This window comes from Equus przewalskii, chromosome 21 (genome assembly GCF_037783145.1).
Source record: "Equus przewalskii isolate Varuska chromosome 21, EquPr2, whole genome shotgun sequence".
In the NCBI taxonomy this organism is placed as follows: Eukaryota; Metazoa; Chordata; class Mammalia; order Perissodactyla; family Equidae; genus Equus; species Equus przewalskii.
Genome location: NC_091851.1, coordinates 34,859,939 through 34,881,718, shown reverse-complemented (window position 1 = coordinate 34,881,718; position 21,780 = coordinate 34,859,939). Strand labels below are relative to the sequence as shown.

The window sequence follows — 21,780 nt, the reverse complement described above, 5'->3', positions numbered from 1 at the left end:
ATTTATATAAAGTTCTGAGAAGTCTTCCCACCACCCTGTAAATCATGTTGCCTGAGGGTGAGGAGAAGAGGTTATTTAGGGTCACAATATGATCTTAATCCATGACCTTTGAACTGATGGATTCAAAAATGGTAGGCCAGCTGTATCCTGAGGAGCACACTGGAGAGCCAGGCTTTCCAGAAGGGCTTTTTGGCCCCTGCGGCCTGCCTCCCGTGGTTATTCCCCACATGGTCTTTTTGAATCTGTTGGAGACGCTCATGTTTCTTTGATTTTTGCTATGTCTGTGATCTAGGAATTCCCCAGAGAACCAGCTCCGTACAAAGGTGTGTGTTCCCCACCAAAGAAGTGCATTCACCTGTCTTCCCAACCTTCATCTCCCTCCCCTCCCCAGGCTTTTGTCACTGAAACAGTTTTCCTGCTGGTTTGAGGTTAGGAGAGGCTTGGTGGCGTCCAGCAGGTGGGCACTTAGATCTGCCATAGGAGAAAATAACTCATGTCATTCCCTCCTACAGAGCATCGCAACATGCCCCAGGCAGACGCCATGGTGCTGGTGGCCAGAAATTATGAGCGCTACAAGAATGAGTGCCGGGAGAAGGAACGTGAGGAGATTGCCAGACAGGCAGCCAAGATGGCCGATGAAGCCATCTTACAGGAAAGGGAGCGAGGAGGCCCTGAGGAAGGAGTGCGTGGGGGGCACCCTCCAGCCATCCAAAGCCTCATCAACCTGCTGGCAGACAATAGGTACCTCACTGCCGAAGAGACTGACAAGATCATCAACTACCTGCGAGAGCGGAAGGAGCGGCTGATGAGGAGCAGCACCGACTCTCTGCCTGGTGAGCTACGTGGCAGGGCCGAGGTGAAGTTCTGACTCTGCATTTCTCTAATCCCCAGGCTCTGTTGGGAGGGTGGCAGTCCCAGGGCTCTATGGGGTGGGTAAGGGTAATGAGCCCATCCCTTGAGTTCTCCCGTGGGCCATCCATGCTGATGTAATGATAAGTTAAGATTTGGGTACTGAATTCTGATCCCTGCGGTTATTGTGGTGGGTGAACTAGTACTGCTGGCTTCGTGGTAACCAAGATGGATGCCCTTTTTCTTTAAGTAGTTCTGTGGAGAACTAGGCTGTCTTCTGGGGACAGCACATACCGTGAAGTGGCTCCATTGGGAAATTGATTTTATAGTCTGTGTACTGTGTGGTTGATGTGATAAGTGATTATTGTTCTTCCCTGGGCTGCTAAGCCTCCTGCCCATGGAGGGTACTTTCAACCAGATACCTCCTCCTTCTGTCTTCTAGGCCCGATTTCCCGCCAACCACTCGGGGCGACCTCGGGTGCCTCGCTGAAGACACAGCCAAGCTCCCAACCGCTCCAGAGCAGCCAAGTGCTCCCCTCTGCTACACCCACTCCAGCTGCACCCCCCACCTCCCAGCAAGAGCTTCAGGCCAAAATCCTCAGCCTCTTCAATAGTGGCACGGTTACGGCCAATAGCAGCTCTGCGTCCCCCTCTGTCGCTGCCGGAAATACCCAGAACCAGAATTTTTCCACAGCAGTGAACAGCCAGCCTCAGCAAAGATCACAGGCCTCTGGCAATCAGCCTCCAAACATTTTGGGACAGGCAGGATCTGCTCGGAACATGGGCCCCAGGCCTGGGGCTCCTTCCCAAGGGCTCTTTAGCCAACCTTCCAGTCGCCTGGCACCTGCCAGCAACATAGCTAGCCAGAGGCCAGTGTCTTCCACAGGTATCAACTTCGACAATCCAAGTGTACAGAAGGCCCTCGACACCCTGATCCAGAGTGGCCCTGCCCTCTCCCACCTGGTTAGCCAGACCACAGCACAGGTGGGGCGGCCCCAGGCCCCCATGGGATCTTACCAGAGGCATTACTGAGGCTAAATCTCTCGACTGCCCCTAGCCCCTCATCCCCTGGCCTCCTCCCACCTATTGCGTTCTAAATAGAGTCATTGGAGGATGTTCTCTGCGCCTGTCCAGGTCCACATCGAGTGTCATAAGTTTCTACCACCTGCTCTCTGTTCTGCCCAAGGCTGTGTTGCTTATTCCTTCCAGAGTCAGAGTTTATACTGCATTTGGGGGTGTATCTTTTTTTGTTGTTTTTGTTTTTCGTAGAAAATAAATATCTCTGGGTCAGTTGGGCAGTACAGGTGTCTGGGCTCAGTTTATATTTCATGGATTTCTCTTGTCTGTCTGTCAGCTGGAGTTGGGGGGAGGGCAGAGGAACAAGCCACACCCCGATTAGCTGAGTTTGGGATGCCATTTTCATGTCAGTAGCCACTGCCTTTGTTCATTTTGAACCTACCAAGGTTTTCCAGCCTCTCACAGGCCAACCAGAGCTCCAGCTCCCACCTGCAGCTCCTGCCTAGGGTGGCAGAGGAGCAGGCGAGGCTTGGCAGGCATGGTGTTGTCGTGCCCCATCCCACATGGGTGGGAGTCTGCTTGAGGATTCATAAATCAGCTGCTCTGGAGCTGTTGAGGAGTGGCCATGGCAGCCGCAGAAGCAGGCTCTTTTCTGTCTGACCCAGGGTTGTTGATTTTTGGTTTTCTCTTTTCTTTTTTGTTTTCATTTACATTGGAGGATTTCCAATGGATTGAACAGCTCCAGTCACCAGCAGTTTAACGTGAACTGTGAATCTGGGCCCCAACCACTCCTGCCCCCCCTAACGGTTTCTGTCAGCCTCTCCATCTGCAGTCGTAGTTTCCTGGAGTCACTTCTGAGAAGGCAACTCTAGACTCTGGCAGTGAACACCTATTTTTTCAGTGATTGTTTTGAGCTTTTGGCTCAAAAATCAGACTCTTGTTTTCATCTGGACTCTTGTTTTCTGAGCAGCAGGAGGTAGGGACCATTTTGATGTCAGATTTTTGGTAGCTGGACATGTTCTTGACACGGGCGGCTATTCATAACTTTTGAGCCAGAGTGAAATTATTAGAGGGATGACTTCTGGCTGCTGCTCTAAATGGAGCCAAAGGAAGCTGCCCTCTCCCTAGGGAGGGTGCTCGCCAGAGCCCTGTGGATACAGTCTCAAGGGGCCCCTGGCAGGGACGAGGGAGAGCAGTGACTTCAGCTGAGTCCCTGCCAGTGGCTGAGCAAGCAATGGTTTCAAAAACTCGAGGTCCCCAGATGGCAGCATTTTATGTTCTGACCTGTTTGTGTTATATAGTGTTTTTTTTGCTCTTTGGAACTCTTGTGTTGTTAATAAGATGAAATGATTACTTTTTAATTAAAATGGATAAGTAAAAGCTGTGTCGTCTTTTTTTGGGTGTGCACATCTGCAGGACCTCTTTGTGTGGCGTTCCTTCCCAGGGTTGGAAGGTAAGGGTTCGTGAAGGAGCACTGACTGGTTTCAGTGTGCCGTGAGGTCTGCCCCTGTTGTCCTCAGCCTGTGGTCAGGCCTCAAAACCACCTTCAGTCCTAGCTTCTCCTGCAGCCCACCTAGATAACAGCTTTGATGACAGGTCAGAACAAAGCCTGCTGACTGGAGCACTGGGTTATACATCCTTGGTGGTGGTAGACTGAATGTGTCAGCAGGCTTGTCCTCTCATTCCACAAGAGGAAAACAGGACCATGAGGAGGCCCCTTTTGGCCAGTGGAGTGGGGCGCTCTCTGTTTTGACTTCGTCTCAGTTGCCACCCTTTGTTCCGCCCATTATGCAGGGAGTTGGCAAAACCATAGAGCCACAGAGCTGTAGAAGCCTTGGAGAGCATTTAATAGCCAACTTCATCAGGAAACTTGGGCTGCGTGTGGTGAAGTGACTGGCACAAGGCCTCCAGTGGGTTAGGGACCAAAATGATGACAGCACTGAACCTGACCTAGTACGTGCTCACTGTCTCACGGAAGATAATGTTAGTGCATTATTATAATGTTATATTAGTCCCTGCTGCTAGTTCCTGTGTCCCCCTGGGTCGCTCCCAGCGTAGGCAGTACACGAACCGGACCTGGAGGATCAGCCCATCCCTCTGTCAGTGAAGGTCAGTCGTTCTGATTAAGAGTGTGGGGTCCTGGAGAGCCAACTTGAGTACCCCTCTTCCCCCCTGTTGATTCTCGCCTGAGCGTCCAAGCAGCATACCTCAGGCTGTGAGGGGTATAATAAAATTATTTTTATTGCATTTTGTGCAGACAGGGGTCTAAAAAATTAATACAGTAAAAGCTGTAAAGCATTAAATGGGAGCATTCAACAATAAAGGAAAGAACCAACCCTCTCCTTTTCATATTGGCACAAAGAACACAAGATCAATACTGAGGCAGAATGTGGAATACTGAAACACTGAAAATTAAAGGCAGGCCTAGTAATAGTAATAAATACTCTTGATTTGGTTTGCAACCTCTCCTATTTACAATGGTTTTCAACTTCATTGCATTGTCCTGCACATAGATCGTCTGAAACAAAAGCAACACTAGTTATCACTACAAGGCTATTGAAATATTGCACTCAGAACGAAAGTCACTTGAATGGACATGAAACATCTAGCTACAATGATTATAAAGATAATTTGGTGAATGACTTGTGAGATAACATTCATAACAAATATTGCACATGTAGCACAGAAAACTTGGGTTTTTGTTGTGGGATGTTTGTTTTCATGAACGGAAACTTTGCTCTTGCCAGCCAGCCTAGGCCCAGATAGTGCAACTTTGGTTCCCTAATTGGTGTTGATGCATCCCCTTCCCTCCTGCCCAGCCCACCACGTCAGCCCGGAATGCTCAGGTCCCCAGGAGGCGAGACCCAGCTGTGGTTCTCAGAGGGAAGTCTTTTGGAGGATGCAGGGGGGCTGGTGTCTGATACCTCCTACTTTCTGATTACTGCCTGGAAGAATCCAGCTCTCTGGTCAAATCTCAGAGGGGCCGCAGCCTACCTGCAGCCACACCTGACCCAGTCTAGATGGCACTAGCTCCAGCTCTCTGCCTTGGGCTCAAAGAAAGGAGGTGGTGAGGTCAGGAGTACCAGTAGCCCCAGCTCTGGGAGGTGGGCAGGATGTCTAAGTGTGACGGTCAGGGCCCTGGGGCTGGAGGTACTGTACCCAGTCCCAGAGGGCGCTGGAACGATCATGCAGTGCCTGTCCCCCTTAGTAGCGTGCCCTGGGGGAAGGGAACCCAGCCAATGCGCGTTCTCTACGGATAGAGGGCGCCTCTGACCAGGCTAGTGGAGCAGAAGCGCTAAGGACTGGAGTTGGAGAAGCCAAAGGCCCTGGGTCCTAATTGGAGGAGGGCAGAGAGGCGCTAGGAACCAAGCACATGGCGACTCCAGCTCTCCCCGCCGGCCCAGATGCCTGGGAGACGCAGCTGGAGGCTGCTGCTAGGCAGCGAGGCCAGGCCCCGGGATGCAGAGAAGGCGGCTTGGGTCCCCGAGGCCGGAGCTGCCAGCTGCCAGATGGAGGGCGGGGAGGGAACATCGGGGGCAGCGCTGGGGCCTCCCCGGTGAGTCCTGCCCCTAAACAAAAATCGCCCCCTCCTCCCTCACCTGTCCCGGGGAGGAAACTCCAGGGAGGGGATGCCCTCCAGGTCCCCGATTTCAGTCTTTGGCGAGGAGCCACGGGATAGGGGGAGCAGGCGACAAGCCGTCTGAGGAGAGACGCCTCTCCCCCAGGAAGGCACCGGGGCGGGGCTTCCTCGGTGGGGCGAGGCCTCTCTCGGTTTCTCCCCCTTGAGGAGCGTCCCTCCCCTATCCTGGCCCCAGCTTGCATAAGAGCCGATGAGAAGAGGCTGCCACGTCTCTGCAGCCGCAGTGGAAGCTCATATCTGCTGGGAGGCGAATCCAGGAAAAGTTAGACACTTGTCTCACCTCGTCAATGAAAAGAACTAGAGGGAAGGGTCGGAAGCCAAGGATGCGCAGAAAGGGCGAGGAGGCGAGAGTGGGTCGGGGGTGTCGAGGGACCAGGACCATGACTCCCGCCTTGGCCTAAAGCACTTTTGCTCTCAAACTCTCCGACCCGAGGCCTCTGCCTCCTCTGGACGCCCCCAGCGGGAGAGAGCTCGACGGTGGCGAGAAGAGAAGTCCGTTACGCTTCTAGTCACAGAAACATGGGGACGTTAAAAATACACGCGATGTCTCCTGTACACTATGTATAGGCTCGGCCGCCCCGCGCCCGGAGGCCCCGCGAGGAGGGGCGGCGGAGACGGCCGAGCGCGGACCCCCCACCCCGCGCCCGCCGGGCCGCCGGGAGCCGGGAGCAGCCCCGGAGGAGCGCGGAGCGAGGACGGGGCGGGCGTGGAAAGAGGGAAGGGCCGCGCGGACTACCTGGGCGTCCTCAAAGCCCCAGCTCCTCTCCTCTCCTCTCTTCTCCGCGCCGCCTCCCGACCTTTCTTGCAGCGCCTCCTCCGGCGGGGCGAGGCCGGGCTTAGAAAAAGGGCCGCGCAGCCGGCGCCGACAGAGAGACGCGCCAACGGGGCGCTCGGGGCTCTGGTCTCCGCACGGGGGCGGTCCTCTCCGAGTCAGCCCCGACGGACCTGGCCTCCGGGCTTCAGGCAGCGGGGAAAGGGGCCGGGGCGGACACAGGGTCTGTATGTAAACGGTGACAGCGGCGGGGGGCGCGGCGAGGGCTCCGGGGCCGCGGGCCGGGCGCGCTGGGGCCCGGGTGGCAGGTCCTGGCTCTCAGGAGTAGATGGTGATGACCTCGCGGCCGCCGCCGCGGACCAGCATCACCCGGTCCAGGTGCTCGGTGAGGACCTCGAGGAACTCCATGTCTGAGCGCCCGTCAAGGAGAAAGACCCGTCCCCTTCCCTTCGGATGGAATTAGGGTCGCGTTCTGCCGCCAGAGAACGCTGGGCCCGCATCCCTGTCCGAGGTGCTGATCCTGAAGCAGCAACGGCTCAGCTCTTCCATCCCAGGCTAGGACCCAGGTCCCCTGTCGTCCACCCCCCACTTCCCCCAGCTTTAAATCCAGGATACAATTTTCGTCACCATTGCGGTTGCGGGGAGGCCCAGGCATGTTGAGCAAAACAAGCTTGGCATCCCGGGATTTCTTCACGATGACCTCGTTCAGCCGCACGGCTGTGTGCATGCGCCGCACGTTGGACTGGTTCCTGGGGGAGGGAGGAGGGGAGGAGAGCGGGTGAGCCTGGAAGAGGGGAAAGTTGGATCCAGTCGCCCTCCCAGCCCCAGGCAAACTGAGCTGCTGAGACCTGGTCCTTGCAAGCCAGGGACCACCAACCCGAGACCTCTCCAAGCTGGGGTATTCAGAAACCCTAGAGGTCAGGGGCACGAATTGAGGGCTCATGACAGAGTGAGGAGAGTAGGGACCCTGACCAATCCAGGAGAGAGAATTTAAAAACTCTGAAGCACTTACAAGTTCTCCCACTCCCTTCGGGAAACACAAGAGAAGCAAAGTGAGGAAGAAAAAGAGAGGAGTCAGAAAAAGCAGGAGAGGCTGGGGACATGAGCCACCATCATCCACCCTGAGCGCACACTGGGCCTGCTCTCGCAGCTGCCCAGCCTTCACCTTTCCACTGCCTGCACCGGGGAGTTCCGACCCTTAGCAATCGGGCCCAACCCCCAAGTCCTCAGATGGGGAAACCGAGATACAGTCTGGGCTGGATCTTCAGACTGTCAGACCAAGACCCCTTCTGCTTGTTTGCTCTGTCATGGGGGACAAGGACCCTGTAGGCTCACTCCAGACCCCAGCCCTTAGCCCCTAGGCCCATACGGCTTCATGCTGAAGAAGTCCTTGATGCCCTCGGAGGAGACGGGACTGGGGCCCTTATTCTTCTCTGCCGCCGACTTGTCCTTGGTCCAGGTGAGATGCACTTTCTCAGGATCTGCATCCCCCTCCCCCTCGGGCTCCTCCCCTGGGGACGGTGAGCTGCTGGGGCAGCTGGGAGCACTCTGGTCATGGATCAGCTGCACCTGAGGGGTGAACGAAGGGACAGCACGTGACTCCTTTGGAGGCCAAAGGTTCTGCTCCCACAGGCTGGGGCCAAACCAGCCCAGCTGCACACCTCCTCTTCTGGCTTCTCCTCACTGTCGCCAGCTGTCTCTTCTGGGACGTTGAGGCGGAGCCGAGTGTTGGCGGGATTCTTCCTCCGGATTGAGCCGCGAGACTCATCTGTGATACTCTGGATCTAGGGAGTGACACAGGTTGGTGCCAACTCTGCTGAGAGTCAGCACTCACGCCCTGCAAAGAGCTCCCACCAGAGCTGATGTTGAACCAGGATGCACGCTTTCAGGAACTGTACCAGTTGTTAAAGTATTGCAATGCTTCCATACCAAATAGCTATTGCCCCACTTACCTGGCCACTCCAACTCCTCTCCAGAACCCCTGACCTCCCCACTGTCCAGCAACCAAAGCATTAACACCCAGCCCAGCCGGGCTCTACCTTAGCACTTTGGTCCAGCGTCAGTTCTGATTGGTCAGTGCACATGCCATTGCTCACAGTTTTTACAATCACCCCTGGATAACAGCCTGGATGACATCTTTGGAGGTCCATCCTTCCCAGCTTAAAGGGGTACCTATCACTCATCCCCCTGAGGATCCATCAACCACAATCCAGTAGATGTATTACCCACACCTGCGAGACCCATAACCATGGTCTGTCACCCTCATCTATATACGATCTGCCACCTATTCCCCCAGGCAACCTGCCACTCACCTCGAAGAGTTCTTCTGTCCCCAGGCCCAGGATACCATCACTCATTTGCCCAAGGACCTGGAGTGGGTCTCTGGAGTGGGTCTTTTATTCAAACTCCAGGGTCCCACATTACCCACACCTGGGAGATCTCACCCCCACACCCCAAAGGAGGCTCATCATCATCACCCCTGAGAACCCATCAACTACACCCTGGGAGGATTGCCCCCAACTCCCACCATCAGCTATATCCCTAAATATCCATCCATTACCCACTCTCGGGGGGTCTATCACATGATCCTTGATATCAACACTGGCATCCACACCCCTAAGGAATCATCATCCATGCATATTTAGCATCGACTATTTTCCCTTGGATCACAGAAGTCACACACAGAGATCTGTCACCCATGCCAGAGCCCCTCTGCATCCTGGCTGGGAGGCCTGACAGGTGCAGCTGCACTGTGTACCCCTGCTGCTGGGGAGCCCAGTGCCAGGAGGCAGGGTGGGGGGAATAAGAGTGATGAGTAATGCTCTGGGGCGACGGTGGCAGTGCCAATGGCCACGAGTGTCAGCCCTAGGCCATCCCAAACCTGTGCAGACCTAGAAGTGGTGGCAGCTTGAGGCTCTCAGAGCCAAGGCAGGGAAACCTCACCTCCCGTTCCCGCTCATTCTTGGTTAAATGCATCTGTTTGAGGATCTGGGAACGCTGTTCCATCACCAATGTCTTCTCGTAGGTGTAAGCCGAGATGTCGCTTTCATGCTGTGGGCAGGCAGGGGTGGGGTGAGGGGGGCAAGGAAGGAAAGCAAGAGCTCTGAGCTCAGGTGCAAGGCCAAGGGAAGGGAGGCGGGACCCCTTCCTTCTGCCAGCCTAAGGCTTCCCTGTCCAATGACCTAGTTTAATCAACAAATGTGAGAAGCAAGGACAAAGCAGAGGGCGATGCTCCTTGAAGGCAATGCAGCTCCTTCCATCCTCAGCCCAGCACAGGACTGGTCGTATAAATGGGTGAATTAATGAATGAGTGGATTAATTAATTACCTGGGTGGATGGAAAAGGGGAAGAAATTTTAAGAAGAACAAAGGGATGAATGAATACATAATGGATGAACGGATGGGTAAGTGAGTGAGTGAATATGTTACTGAATCTATGGGTAGATTGGTGAGATGAGTGGGTGGATAAATAAACAGAGGGGAAGGGATGGACAAGAGGCTGTACAGTGTAATTGCTGGGAGCATGGACTCTAGAGCCAGCCTGCCTGGGTTTGAATCCTGGTTCCGCCACTTAGTGTGCATTGTTGGGCAAATTACTTAACCTTTCTATGCCTCAACTTCCCAATCTGTAAAATGGAAATGTGGATAATTGTATCTATTTCATTGGTTGTTGTGAGAATTAATATATATGAAGTGCATGGAACAGCGCCTCACACATAATGAGCACTGTTAGACATGGCTATCCTTACAAAGGAGAAAGGGATGGATGGATGGATGGATGGATGGATGGATGGATGGACTCTTGGGTGAATATGTGAGAGGCTAAGAATGGATAAGGGGAGCAGGGATCCAGCATCATAAGCTGATGGGTGCTGGGGTTGCCCTACTTCCTCCTGGGGCCAAGAAGAAAGAGGGCCAGGTAGACTTCAAAACTGCAGGAGTGGCTCCTGGGAACTCACCATCTCCACCACCTCAACCTCTGCAGTGATACGTAAATGATACAGAAATGTAGTCAGGTCCTTCTTCATCTGGATGCTATTGTCATCCATCTGGGCCACAGTGAAGATACGCATCTTGCATTTCCGCCAGACCTAGAGGGGTGAAGGGGACCCAGAAGGATCCAGCCCAGATGCAGGGAGGAGATCCAAGGCCAGAACCTAGACAGGACCCTCACCCTTCCCAGCCACCTTCCCACACATACATGCAGACCTGAAACCCTCAGCACCGCTCCCTACAAAAGCTCTCGTGCTTAGGTGAGGTCCCCCTGCTTGGGGAGGATCACCTGCTTGGGTTAAGCACTGCTCTGCTTTACAATGCAAGGACACCCGCAGCGGGAAACAATCAGTTCCTCGCATCTCAGATTGAAGGAGGTGACCAGATCCCTTTCCCAGGAGCTCCCAAGGGAAGAGCTCACATGGAGGCTGGCCCTGGCCAGAGCCCATGAGCCTCGCCCACAGATGTGCACACACGCACAGAGATGCATGCATGCACACGTACACGTGCACATGTACACAAACACACACTCACCTTGTGGTGCCGCAGCAGGAAGGGCAGCAGCATGAGCATGCCTCCATCATGCACGATCCACCAGACGTCGATGCTGCCTTCAGAGAAGCGCTCCGGGTTCCCAGGAAACATGGAAACATTCTTGGTGACCAGCAGGGCCAGGTGACCAGCTGTGGTTTCCCGGACCAGCTCTGGGGGCAGCCAAGGAGAGATCCAGACAGGAAAACAGTGACCCTGGTCCCCTCCTGCACCCAGCAGCAGCCACAGGGGCTCCTGGCACCCAGCACCCCACCCCATCTGCCTTGGCCTTGGGCTGAGTAGTCAGAAAACCAGCATCTACCTGAGCTCATCACTTATCTGTTGTTTGGATTTGGGAAAGGCTCTCAAACTCTCTGGGCCTCAGTTTCCCCACCTGTCAAGTGGCAATAACATCACCTGCCCTTTCTGATTATTAAGAACTCTACCATGCATGGCCTCACTTAATCCTCCCAACCATCTTATAACTATGATCTACATATAAAAGAGATGGAATCGCCTGGAGTTAACATGCAGCCTCTGGGTCTACCAGCTGTGTGATCTGGAGCAAACTCCTTAATCTCTCTGTGCCTTAGTTTCACATCAATAAAATGGAGATAACAAGGCCCAGCCCTCAGAGGACTGCTGACAGAATTACAGACAAAGAAAGCCTCAGTTTGTCTGGCATACAGAACGCAGTCTATAAATGTTATTTATTATATTTCTATAACCAACTATTACCAAGGAATCTGACGCTCAGAGAGAGTGAGTCACTTTTGCACAATCACACAGCTAGGAAGAACCAGAAGCGGGATTGAGACCCAGGCCTCTGTGACTTCAAAGCTGTAGCTCTTCCCACTGCCCTGCACTGTCTTCTTCCCGGGGCTGTGAGCCCTGCAGCAGCCAGAACCGTCTCATTCACGCCTCAGTCCCAGCACAGGGCCCGGCACATGGCTGGCTTTGAACACCGTCACCTGCCTCTGCTGAATCCACAACTGTCAAGCCTGGGAAATGACCCACAGGCCCAAAGAAGGAGAACCCGCCCTCAGCCCTCCACTGCCCCCAGCCCACTATTGCCCCCAGCCCTCCACCGCCCCCAGCCCACTATTGCCCCCAGCACCCCCAGCCTTACCAATGAAGTTCCTCCACGTCTGATGATCTTCCTTCTGCCGCCAGTTGCGGGGCCAGCCGACGAGCACAGTGTTGTGCTGCAGGCCCCCAAGGCCCCCAGACTGAATCAGATGGGACACACCGTCACGTAGGTTGGAGGAAATCACTACCTGGCAGAAGCCTTTGACCTTCTCTGCCTCCATCAGGCGCCGGATGGACTGGGGGTTGAGGGGAAGGGAGTCAGACAAGGACCAGCCTCAGGCCTCCTTGGCCTTGCCTGGCCCCTTGCAGCCTCCCTTCCTCTTGTCTCTCCCCTCCATCATCCCAATCTTCCCGAAGCTCGGCTCTGATCATGTCAGCCTCTGGCACCAGAATCCTGCATGGCTCCCCATCACCTCTGGCCCCCATTCCGTGTTGATCAATCACAGCTCTGCATGGTCAGACTCCACCCTTTGCACCAGCCCGCTGTTGCTCACACAGTCCCCCAGGAGCTCTCTACCACCACCCGGAGCCCTCCCCCCATTGTACATTACACCCTGCCTGGCCCAATTCAACTGCCACCTTCTTCAGAGACCAACCCCTACCCAGACCGGAATGAAACTGGGCTCCTCTGCATGGCCAGACAATTTGTTTTTCACAATTTTTAAAAGTGAGCATACTGATAAGTATTTTAAGTGCACCTTCAATCTGCACTATGAGGGAAGTGTTCCTACTATTCTCATTTTACAGAGGAGGAAATTGAGGCTCAGAGGAAGTAAGACTTGCTGAAGGCCACACAGCTAATGGATGTTATTGTAGGGGTTCAACCCCAGGGGTCAGACTCCATCCGCCACACCCTTCCCACTACCCTGACGTCAAACAGAGACGGTTTCCATTCCTACCTCTGCTACTTCCTGGCTGTGTGACCTTGGGCCAATCAACTGACCTCTACAAGCCTCAGTTTTCTCATCTGTCAAATGGAGATCACGACAGCCACCCCATTGAGGAATCAGGAGAATTACACAGCATGATGTGGGTAAGTCTTGGTATACTGCCCAACAGAAACACCCAACACGTCCCCTTCCTCTGCTGTTACTAACTCTAATGTGGCACCTGCCAACATCGCATGGGGCTGACAGCCTCTGTGTATGTTCTCTCTTCCCCACCAGCCTGTGACCGCCCCTAGCGCTGGACTTGGTCTTACACATCTCCATCTCCCCCGTGCCTAGCCCGGTGCCTGGTACACAGCATGTTCTCAACCGCTGCATTTTTAATTAAACTGACCAGTGGAAGCCACCAGCCGTGGGCCCTGACAGATTGGTGTGAACGGACCAGCCAGGCAGAAACAGCAACTGTCACAAGCCATTAGGGGTGCCCCTCCCCGTCCCACCTCACCTCCCTCAGGCCCCCTTTCCTCTCTCCACGATTAGTCACAGACCTGGGGGAAGAAAGGGCTGAATCACAGAGAGAACCCACTTCCTCTGCTGCCCACCAGGTTCCAGACACTTGTTAGCACCCTGTAATGTAGACACCAGCTGTCCCAGCCCACAGTGGCTCTGTGCCCTGCTCCACGGGCACGGACCAGTGGACGGGGAAAAGGGCAGGTGACCCAGAACCAGGGTCCCAGGTTCAAATCCTGACTAGGCTTCCAGCCAGCTTTGTGACTTTCAGCAAGCTGCTTTTCCTCTCTGGGCCTCAGTTTCTTCCTGTGCCAACTTCACACAGTGGGGGATTGAAAGAATCCGCAGAAGTGAAAGCACTCTGAAAGATTATACTCTGACAGGAAGAAGTCTAGAGTAGGAGTCAAGCAGTCCTGGTTTCTGACCTGACTTCTCTAAGCCTCAGTTTCCTTATCTATAAATTGACCCTTCTAGCTCTGATTGTGTTTGGTTCTGCAAGTTGGATTCTAAGGAATTCACTCCCTGAGCCCTTGGACTCCTCTTCTAAGGCAGAGGGCAGAAGGGCCTGAGCCCCCTTTGATCTCAAAGGTGGTAAGGAAGAAAAGGGCAAAGGGACAAGGACTGTCCTGAGCGCCCTGTCCTTCCCCCCTCCCTCTGCTCACCTCCTCTGCCCGCTGGGCCTGGGGATGGTTGTCCAAAAAGGTCCCCTCAAGGACAGAGCCCACAATGGTCAGGCCCTTTCCTGCCTTGAGCTGGGAGGTCAACGAGAGCAGCTGTGGGTGTACCACGTTCTGATCTTGGTCCACGCGCACCAGCACCAGCAGCTGTGGCCTGAAGAGGGTGCAAGGTCATTTGATCTATCCACCACCCATCCACCCACCACCCACCATACACCCTTTCGTCCATCCATTTCCTTGCATATCAGCCCATCCAACCATCTCCCATGCATCTATCACTCCACCCACCCATCCATCTCTCCATCCACCTCCCTCACCCATCCATCCATTCAACCACCTACTCATCTACTTTACCCTTCAGTCATCCACTCACATTCATATTAGTTTACCTACACCTCTATTATTCACTCAATTATCCACATATCCACCTACCATCATCCATTCACACATCCATATATTCACCGAACTACCCTCTCTTACATATATACACTTAGCCACCTATCCATACTTAGCCACTCATTTCCTTATTCATTTAGCCATCCCATCCATCCAACCAGCCATCAATTTAACAGCATTCTCAAGGCATCTACTCTGGGCTAGACCCTGTGCTAAGCATTTGAGAATTCACAGACAACAATGCAAAACCCCAGTTTAGTAAGCATCAGCAAGGACAAGCCAGCAATGTCCTAGGCATAGATCAGACTTCCAGGCCTCACTCTTGGCAAAAGAAGCCTGAGGGAGGTGAACGAGGGGCTGGGCCTGCAGAGCAGTCAGTGAGAAAGCACCCTGGGCTGAGAGGTGAAGGGTGAAGATACCAGTTCCAGCTCTGCCTTCCACGACCTCTGAGACCCTCTCTGGTCCCTGATTTTCATGTGAATAAAATGGAGGGATTATTATTAATGTAGAGATTTCTAAGAGGTCCTATAACTCTCAAAGTAGATGATTCCACTTCTCCCAGAGCAAATGCTACATGATATTTTGTTTATCTGTCTCTGTGTGTGCCTTCTCCATGGAACTATGAGCTCACTACATCCCCGGAGACCAGAAGGAGGCTTGGCACATATGAGGCATTCATACATTCTTTTTAACAAATCATGGAGTGAATGCACAAATGAATGGACAGAGGGATGGTCAGGAGGCTGGAGTGGCGGGTGGAGTTTTGGAGAACAAATGTCTGGAATGCAGCGCAGCCTTGGTGTTGTAGGTGGGAAGGGTTCAGACAGGCTGAGCTGAGGAGGAGAGGTTAAGGGCACACCATTGTATGGCGGGATGGGCCAGGCCCTGCTCCCTTCTTCTCCCTCCTGAGCCCTCACACATGTGCCCCCAACACTGACCTCCAGTTCTTGGTGTGTGGGGGCCCCTCCTCCAGGCGTAAGAGGGCATAGCGAGCGGCGCTGAGAGACAGGCCTCGGATCCCATCGCCCCACTCCTTCTCCGCCCTGGGGACCGGGAAGGGGATCACACGAGGGCAGAAAACCAGGGAGTGTCAGGGAGAACCGTCCATACTGAAGTGGCCGCCCCAGGGCAGAGCCATCTATCTCAGGCTCAGAAAGGATGTGTATGTTGCTCCTGCCCTCTCCATTTCTCAAAGCTTCAGCCCATCCCTCTGCCCCTGCCCCCATCTCCCAATCCACCCCCATGTCACCCTTTCCCTTCCATGCTAGCCCCATCCTCTCCCACTTCCTGCTTCATCCCCATGCCACCCCCACAACGACCCACTGCTCCTTCCTCTCCTCACTCCTCCCAGCCCTCCCCACTCTCCACACTCACCCACGGTACTCGATGTACTTGTAGATGAGCCCAGCAATGAGCATGGCCACCAGGGCATAATACCAGGAACAGATGAACATGAGGGCCAGGCAGAGGCTCATGCCCAGGAAGGAGAGCGTCCTGGACAATGGGAGGGAGACCCAGACTCTGAGCCCTGGCAGGGCTGTCACTGATGCTGGGGCTCAGACAACAAGAGTTAGAAGGCAGAGGACCTGGGCAAGACCTGGGAGACTCCAGCCGGGGCTAGGGGAACTCACACCATCATCTCCATGAGCACCACGGGGATATGGGACCTTCTGGATGAATGAGCAGCTACCGACAGGGCACCACCCAATGCCCCACCCAGTTCCTGAGTCACTGCAGTGATCTGATCCTGTGATTTAGACCCTGAAGATAGCTCTGGCCACATGGGCTCTGAGGCAGGGGTCTCTAGGGAGAGTTGGAGGCAGGATCTCCCAGGAATAGTGTGCCCCCAGGAAGAGGCACCTGGCAAAGCCAGAGCACTGAGACGGAGTCAGGCAGCCCAGGTTCTATCCAGGTATGCCACAGTCCTGCTGGGCCGCCTTGGGCCAGTCCTTTCCCCTGCTTGAGCCTCCATTTCCTTTTTGTAGAACAAGCATGTTCATTCCTGCCCTGTCTGCCCCAGGGACCTATTGTGAGGATAAAGAGCCATAGAGTAAAATGATCAGAAGGACCCCAGCCTCCACATAATGAGCATCTTCTGTGCACCAAGCACTGTAATGCTCACGGTGGTCCCATGAGGGAGGTGCAGTTATCCTCCCACTCCCCGCTGAGGACACTGAGGTTTCCTCATCTAGACTGTAAGATGGTGAGCTCTATGTGCAACGGAGGGATGATAGCTGAGACCATTTGTCCTGTGTACTATTATGATTTGTGATTATAAGGAGACCCTCTCCAGGACCCTTCTCATGCTAGTTGGGCTATAAAAGCTGGAGCTTGGGGTCCTTAGAACTGGAGGAGGTGAGATTGGGGTGGAGATGAGAGGATGGTTCTGTGGGGCAGGGAGGGGGAACGGGGCACCCACCAGTGGTAATATCGAAAGCGTGGCCTCCAGTTGGGCGTCCTCAGCAGTGTCTGTACCGCACAGGCCAGGTTCACAAACATGTAGCACATCAGGAAGAACCTGGAACACAGAAAGGCCCCAGGAGAGACAGAGATGCAAGGGGAGGCAGAGACAGAAACATAGGGAAAGAAAGGAGAAATGGGAAAAGAAACTAGGGAAGTGCTGAATCATGTTCTGGTGCTTAGGAAGGAGTTCAAAAGCCAAATCCCCTTGCAACACACCCTGATGCACATGGGGATGAATCTCTATATAACAAAGGATGGGTTTCTACTACAGCGGGGAATCTCCTGGAGTGTTAAAGTGTTTGGGTGGGCTGTCCAGGGAGGATCCCAGTACAGAGACCCCCTGAGCCGATGGGGAGGGCAAGAGGCCAGCACGCACATAGAGAGGATGGGGGCGACCTCGTCGAGGGATGCAATGAGGATGCCGATCTCACAGATGCAGGCGGTCAGGAGCAAGGCCCATGTTGGCTCTCCGTTGGCTTTGCCGTGGCCAAAGACCTGAGGACATAGCAACATCATGGGGGCCTGAGTCTTTAAAGATTTCCTGTCTCTCTCCTCCAGTCTTGGGGACCAGTGCTGTAGATCCAGGAATCCCCTAACCAATGAGGAGGTGGGGAGAGGATGCTGTATTTCTCAACCTTTAGGAGTACCCAAAGGGACACCAGGCTTCTGCTGTATCTCGCCCACTCTGACATTGGTACCTTCGTGCAATGAAGTTCAAAGAATTCCTTAAGGGGAAAACGAACTCCAATGGGACAGAAGGAGAGGAGCTATAGGAGGCCAGCAAGCGGCCATGACTCGGTGCTCCATCTATCTCCCTGAGTCTCTGCCCAATCACTAGGCCAGAGGAGGAACATTTATTTTTCCTCTAAGAGCAGACTTCTCTGACCATGGCCCAAATCTCAAATAAGGCACACCCATTCTTCTTCACAGCAGTGCAGAGCAGAAGGGCCCCAGCAGGCAGCTCAAGGCTCACTTTGGCCCTGCTTCACTGTGTGGCCTCTCTGGGCAGGGGCCTGTCTGGCTGGTATGGGGGTGGGCTGTTCTTCCCACACTTCACCCCCACTAACCTGCAGGAAGGGCACTATGCCATCCCGGGAGATGGCCTGCAGCAGGCGTGGGGCCCCCGTGAGACTCTGCAGCCCAGCCCCACAGGTGGAGAAGAAGGATCCGATGACAATGACCCAAGGGGATGGCCAGGCCAGTGTGCCTACCACCAGGTTGCCATTCACAGCTTCACCAAACCTGGAAGGAAAGAGCAAGGGGACAGGAGATGCTGGGTGAGCAATGGTCCCTGGATTTGCAGGGTGGGTCTCCCACACCAACTTCAGGACCAACTGTATGCCCACCCTAGGGCGAGGCTCTGTAGGGATGAGGGGGAAGACAAAGCCCCTAATGTTCTGGGCACTTTCTGTCTGTGTGACCTTGGGCAAGTCATTTAAACTCTCCTCGCCTCAGTTTACTGAGCTGTAAAATGAGAATCATTATAAACCTATTCAGATGATTGATGAGAGGATAAAGGAAGATAATGCTATCAAATGCTTAGCAGTGTGCCTGGAACGTGGTACTAATAGTGATTCGAGTAAATGGTCAATTGTGTAATATTACGTTATCCAGGGAAAATCTCTTAGCCTCTTAGAACCTCAATGTCTTCATCTGAAAAATGGGGGATCTGGCCTCATCGTGTGGTGAAGGTGTGTGATGTGAGACTCCAAAGAAAGCATTTTCTAACAATGACACTTTCTGGAAATGGAAGAGGCTGCTTTAGGAGGTGGAGGGAGGCCTGCTCTCGAGTGTGCAAGCAGAGATGTGTGCAAATGTGCCACTGCTGAAGGACTCCAAGTGTCAGATGAGGGTTACACAGGATGACCTGCTGAATGCCCTGCAATCTTGGGGTGGGTCTACGATTAAATAAAATGAGATAAGTGGAGGGTAAGTTGCCCTAAAAGCTAACAGATGTAACATATGCAAATTTCCCATTTGACCAGGTCACTCCCCTGCTTAAAACCTCTCAGAGTTTCCCCCAGTTTTTATAAAATAAAGCTCGCATTTCCTGGTACCAAAAACCAGGCCTCTAGGACTGGCTCCAGACGAGGTCTCCAGCCTCATGTCCCCCTTTCCCAGAAGCCAGGATGGTGCCACAGAAACTGACTTCTGTGATCAGACCTCCTACTCCACCTTGCTGGTGGAGTATGCACACACCCTTCAGAAGTTCATGCTCCAGAAGGGCTGAACTGCTTATAGCTACAGGTACCCGGGTGTGCAAACATACACACACACACACACATACACACACAGCTGTTTCTCTGCTCCACCTTTGTTAATGCTGTCCCCACTGCCTGGAAAGCCCTTCCACCTCCTAGTCACCCAAGTCTTCTCTACTCAACATTTAGAGTGGGAAGGATAAATGAGAAAATGTGTACACAGCACTTCCAGCATCACCTCCTCTTCCCTGACCCTCTGAGGACTGGATTGCAGCCTCCTGGGCACCTCTATAACCCCTGTGCTCTCCTTTAACACCACCCCTTCTACTCCACATTTCAAGCCTGTTGACACACATGGTTACCATCCCCAAAGGGCTCCTTCAGGACAAAAATCACGTGTTATTTATCTTTGCTCCCCCCAAAACCCTGACAGCGACCAACACAAAGATCCAGGAAATAGCAAATGAATTAATAGATTTCAAAGAAAAAAAAAAAAGGAAAGTGTCATTATCCTGAAGGAAATGAAATACCATTCAAGCTTCTGGAGCCGGAGTGACATGAGAAAGATGAAATACAATATAAGAAAGGCCGTTAGCAAGCAATTCTCTGTGACCTCCCTCCCATAAGGCCCCTTGTACAGGTAGTTCAGCATCCCTGGCCAGGTGGCCAGGTCTGTTTCCCAGAGCTCAGCCCCCTATGCCCACCCCAACCCCAGGGCAGAATTAGCCCTGATCCCCTTACTTACTTGTCCCGAAGGACGACCCCCTCAATGCAGGCCCCAAATAGAACAACAGAGCTGATGTCTGCAGCAGAGGATGAAGGACAATGCCCAGGGTGGCGTTTCCCTTCCTCCCCACCCTTCCTAAGCCAGCCAGGTGAGGCAGCAGCTACAGCTGCCCTCCCCACCCACAGTGGTCCCAGCCCAGCAGTGCAGGATACAGACAGCAGAGGTGGTGGCGATAGCCAAGATGGTGCCAGTGGGAATTGACTTCTGGGCATCCCGCAGGTCCCCAGAGCGGTTAGAACCAGCCATGATTCCTGTGAACAGAGGAGCAGCTAGGACAAGAGCCACAGGAGCCCAGAAAGACCAAGAAGAAAGGACACCAGCCTTGGAGTCAGGAAGTCTTGGATCTAGTCCTGGCATACATGACTCATGCGAGAACTTGGGCAGGTGACTTGGCTTCCCCCAGCCTTAATTCCCTCATCTGTCCCATGGGAACTGAATTTCTGGCTCCTGCCTACATGATGGGTCTATTGAATTAAGAAATTCCCCAACATCATCCTTGACTCTCTCCTACCCATCCATTCCCAGGCAGAGTCCTCCCTCTCTGAGCTCCCCTTCACCTGTGACTGAGGGGAAGTAGATGCCAACCAGCAGGGTGAAGTAGGAGGTCATATCGCTGAAGACATAGGGATGGTCCATGTCGACAGGGGTGCCATCGGCCAAGCCCACCGAGGGCATCCCACGCCTCTCCACGATCACCCCCTTGGTCAGGTAGGAGCTCCAGAGGTTCTCTGTGGGGGAGACAGGATGCTCAGGGGGAAGGCCAGAAATCAGGTGCCAGAGCTCTAGGACCAGGAGGTGGGGTGGGCAAAAAGAAGGGTCAAGGTCAACCACCTCTTGCTTCCCCCGGGCCTTGGCTCTATTTTACTTCCATCAACATTTCCTAAGCTCCTGCTTTGGGCCAGGCCATGCGCAGGGCTTCTGTACATGAATCAGATTTAGTCCTTGCCCTCAAACAGTCCAGTCTACTGCACACAAACAGACTAAACAGACACACAAAGACCCATCTCAGACTGATTCAATATGTCCCAAACTGATCTCACTATCCACCATCCCAAACCAGCTCCTTTCCTGTATCCCTTATCTTGGTAACTGGCACCACCATCATTTCAGACAGCTTGACATTGACCTCAGCTGCTCCCTCTGTCCATCTCCATTTCAAAACCATCTCCAACTCCTGTCCATTGTTCCTCCTAAATATTTCTCATATATGCCCCTTCTCTCCTTTCCAGGGTCCCTCCACTTCAGCACTAGAGTCACATGCCTCATAATGACATTTCAGTCAATAACAGACTGCACAGATATCGGTGGTCCCATAAGATTAGTATCATATAGCCAAGGTGTATAGTAGGCTATACCATCTAGGGTTGTGCAAGTACATTCTATGATGTTTACACAATGACAAAATCACCTAATGACGCCTTTCGCAGAAAGTATCCCCACTGTTAAGAAATGCATGTCTGTATTGACATTTTGGGTGAGATAATTCTGCATTGTGGAGGGCTGTTTTGATTTGATGTTTAGCAACATCCTGCCTCTACATACTAGATGTCAATAATAATCCTCCCATTGCGACAACCAAAAATGTCTCCAGATATTGCCACATGCCTCCTGGGAAGAAAAACATCGCTGGTGGAGAACCACTGCTTCATTCCTACTGACAGCACTCCATCACTCTAGGTCATACAACTGTCATCTCTCACCTAGACTCAGCATCAGCCTCTTCCTGGACTCCCTGCCTTTGTTCTCTCTGCATTTAGCCTATCCACATTAGAAGCCAGAGTGAATCTTCAGAAAAGATGAGCTAACCATGTCCCTCCTTTACTCAAAACCCTTTGGTGGCTCCTCATTGCCCTCGGGACACAGTCCAAACTCTTCAACATGGCTTCCAAAGCCCACCACAGTCTGCTTCAGGCCAGCCACTCCAACATCATTGCTTGACCCTCCTTCCTTTGCACTATGCCCCAGTCAT

The 21,780-nt window shown here is 53.4% G+C and overlaps 2 protein-coding genes across 10 annotated transcripts in view; one reads left to right on the top strand and one right to left on the bottom strand.

Annotated features, from left to right (window-relative positions):
• NCOA5 (nuclear receptor coactivator 5) overlaps positions 1–3,246 on the top strand; it is a 30,231-nt gene extending 26,985 nt beyond the window's left edge. For 4 of the 6 annotated variants that reach the window (XM_070589327.1, XM_070589326.1, XM_070589329.1 and 1 more), the window contains 2 exons: positions 513–833; positions 1,292–3,246. In XM_070589327.1, coding sequence (XP_070445428.1) covers positions 513–833; positions 1,292–1,881 — 911 coding nt within the window. In that variant the 3' untranslated portion in view covers positions 1,882–3,246. Of the gene's footprint in view, positions 1–512; positions 857–1,291 lie in introns of all 6 variants that reach the window. The other 2 variants (XM_008521645.2, XM_070589330.1) reach the window with 1 other exon arrangement.
• An 836-nt stretch (positions 3,247–4,082) lies between these two features.
• The window catches only part of SLC12A5 (solute carrier family 12 member 5), a 36,639-nt gene continuing 18,941 nt past the window's right edge, over positions 4,083–21,780 (bottom strand). For 2 of the 4 annotated variants that reach the window (XM_070589321.1, XM_070589324.1), the window contains exons 9-26: positions 20,369–20,539; positions 19,964–20,062; positions 19,770–19,827; positions 17,891–18,065; positions 17,200–17,318; positions 16,780–16,878; positions 15,735–15,854; positions 15,299–15,403; positions 13,950–14,118; positions 11,931–12,126; positions 10,805–10,974; positions 10,237–10,368; positions 9,222–9,329; positions 7,940–8,062; positions 7,648–7,847; positions 7,291–7,305; positions 6,894–7,027; positions 4,083–6,688 (exon numbers count right to left, since the gene is read on the bottom strand). In XM_070589321.1, the coding sequence (XP_070445422.1) occupies positions 6,597–6,688; positions 6,894–7,027; positions 7,291–7,305; positions 7,648–7,847; positions 7,940–8,062; positions 9,222–9,329; positions 10,237–10,368; positions 10,805–10,974; positions 11,931–12,126; positions 13,950–14,118; positions 15,299–15,403; positions 15,735–15,854; positions 16,780–16,878; positions 17,200–17,318; positions 17,891–18,065; positions 19,770–19,827; positions 19,964–20,062; positions 20,369–20,539 (2,285 nt within the window). In that variant the 3' untranslated portion in view covers positions 4,083–6,596. The remainder of the gene's footprint in view (positions 6,689–6,893; positions 7,028–7,290; positions 7,306–7,647; positions 7,848–7,939; positions 8,063–9,221; positions 9,330–10,236; positions 10,369–10,804; positions 10,975–11,930; positions 12,127–13,949; positions 14,119–15,298; positions 15,404–15,734; positions 15,855–16,779; positions 16,879–17,199; positions 17,319–17,890; positions 18,066–19,769; positions 19,828–19,963; positions 20,063–20,368; positions 20,540–21,780) is intronic. The other 2 variants (XM_070589323.1, XM_070589325.1) reach the window with 1 other exon arrangement.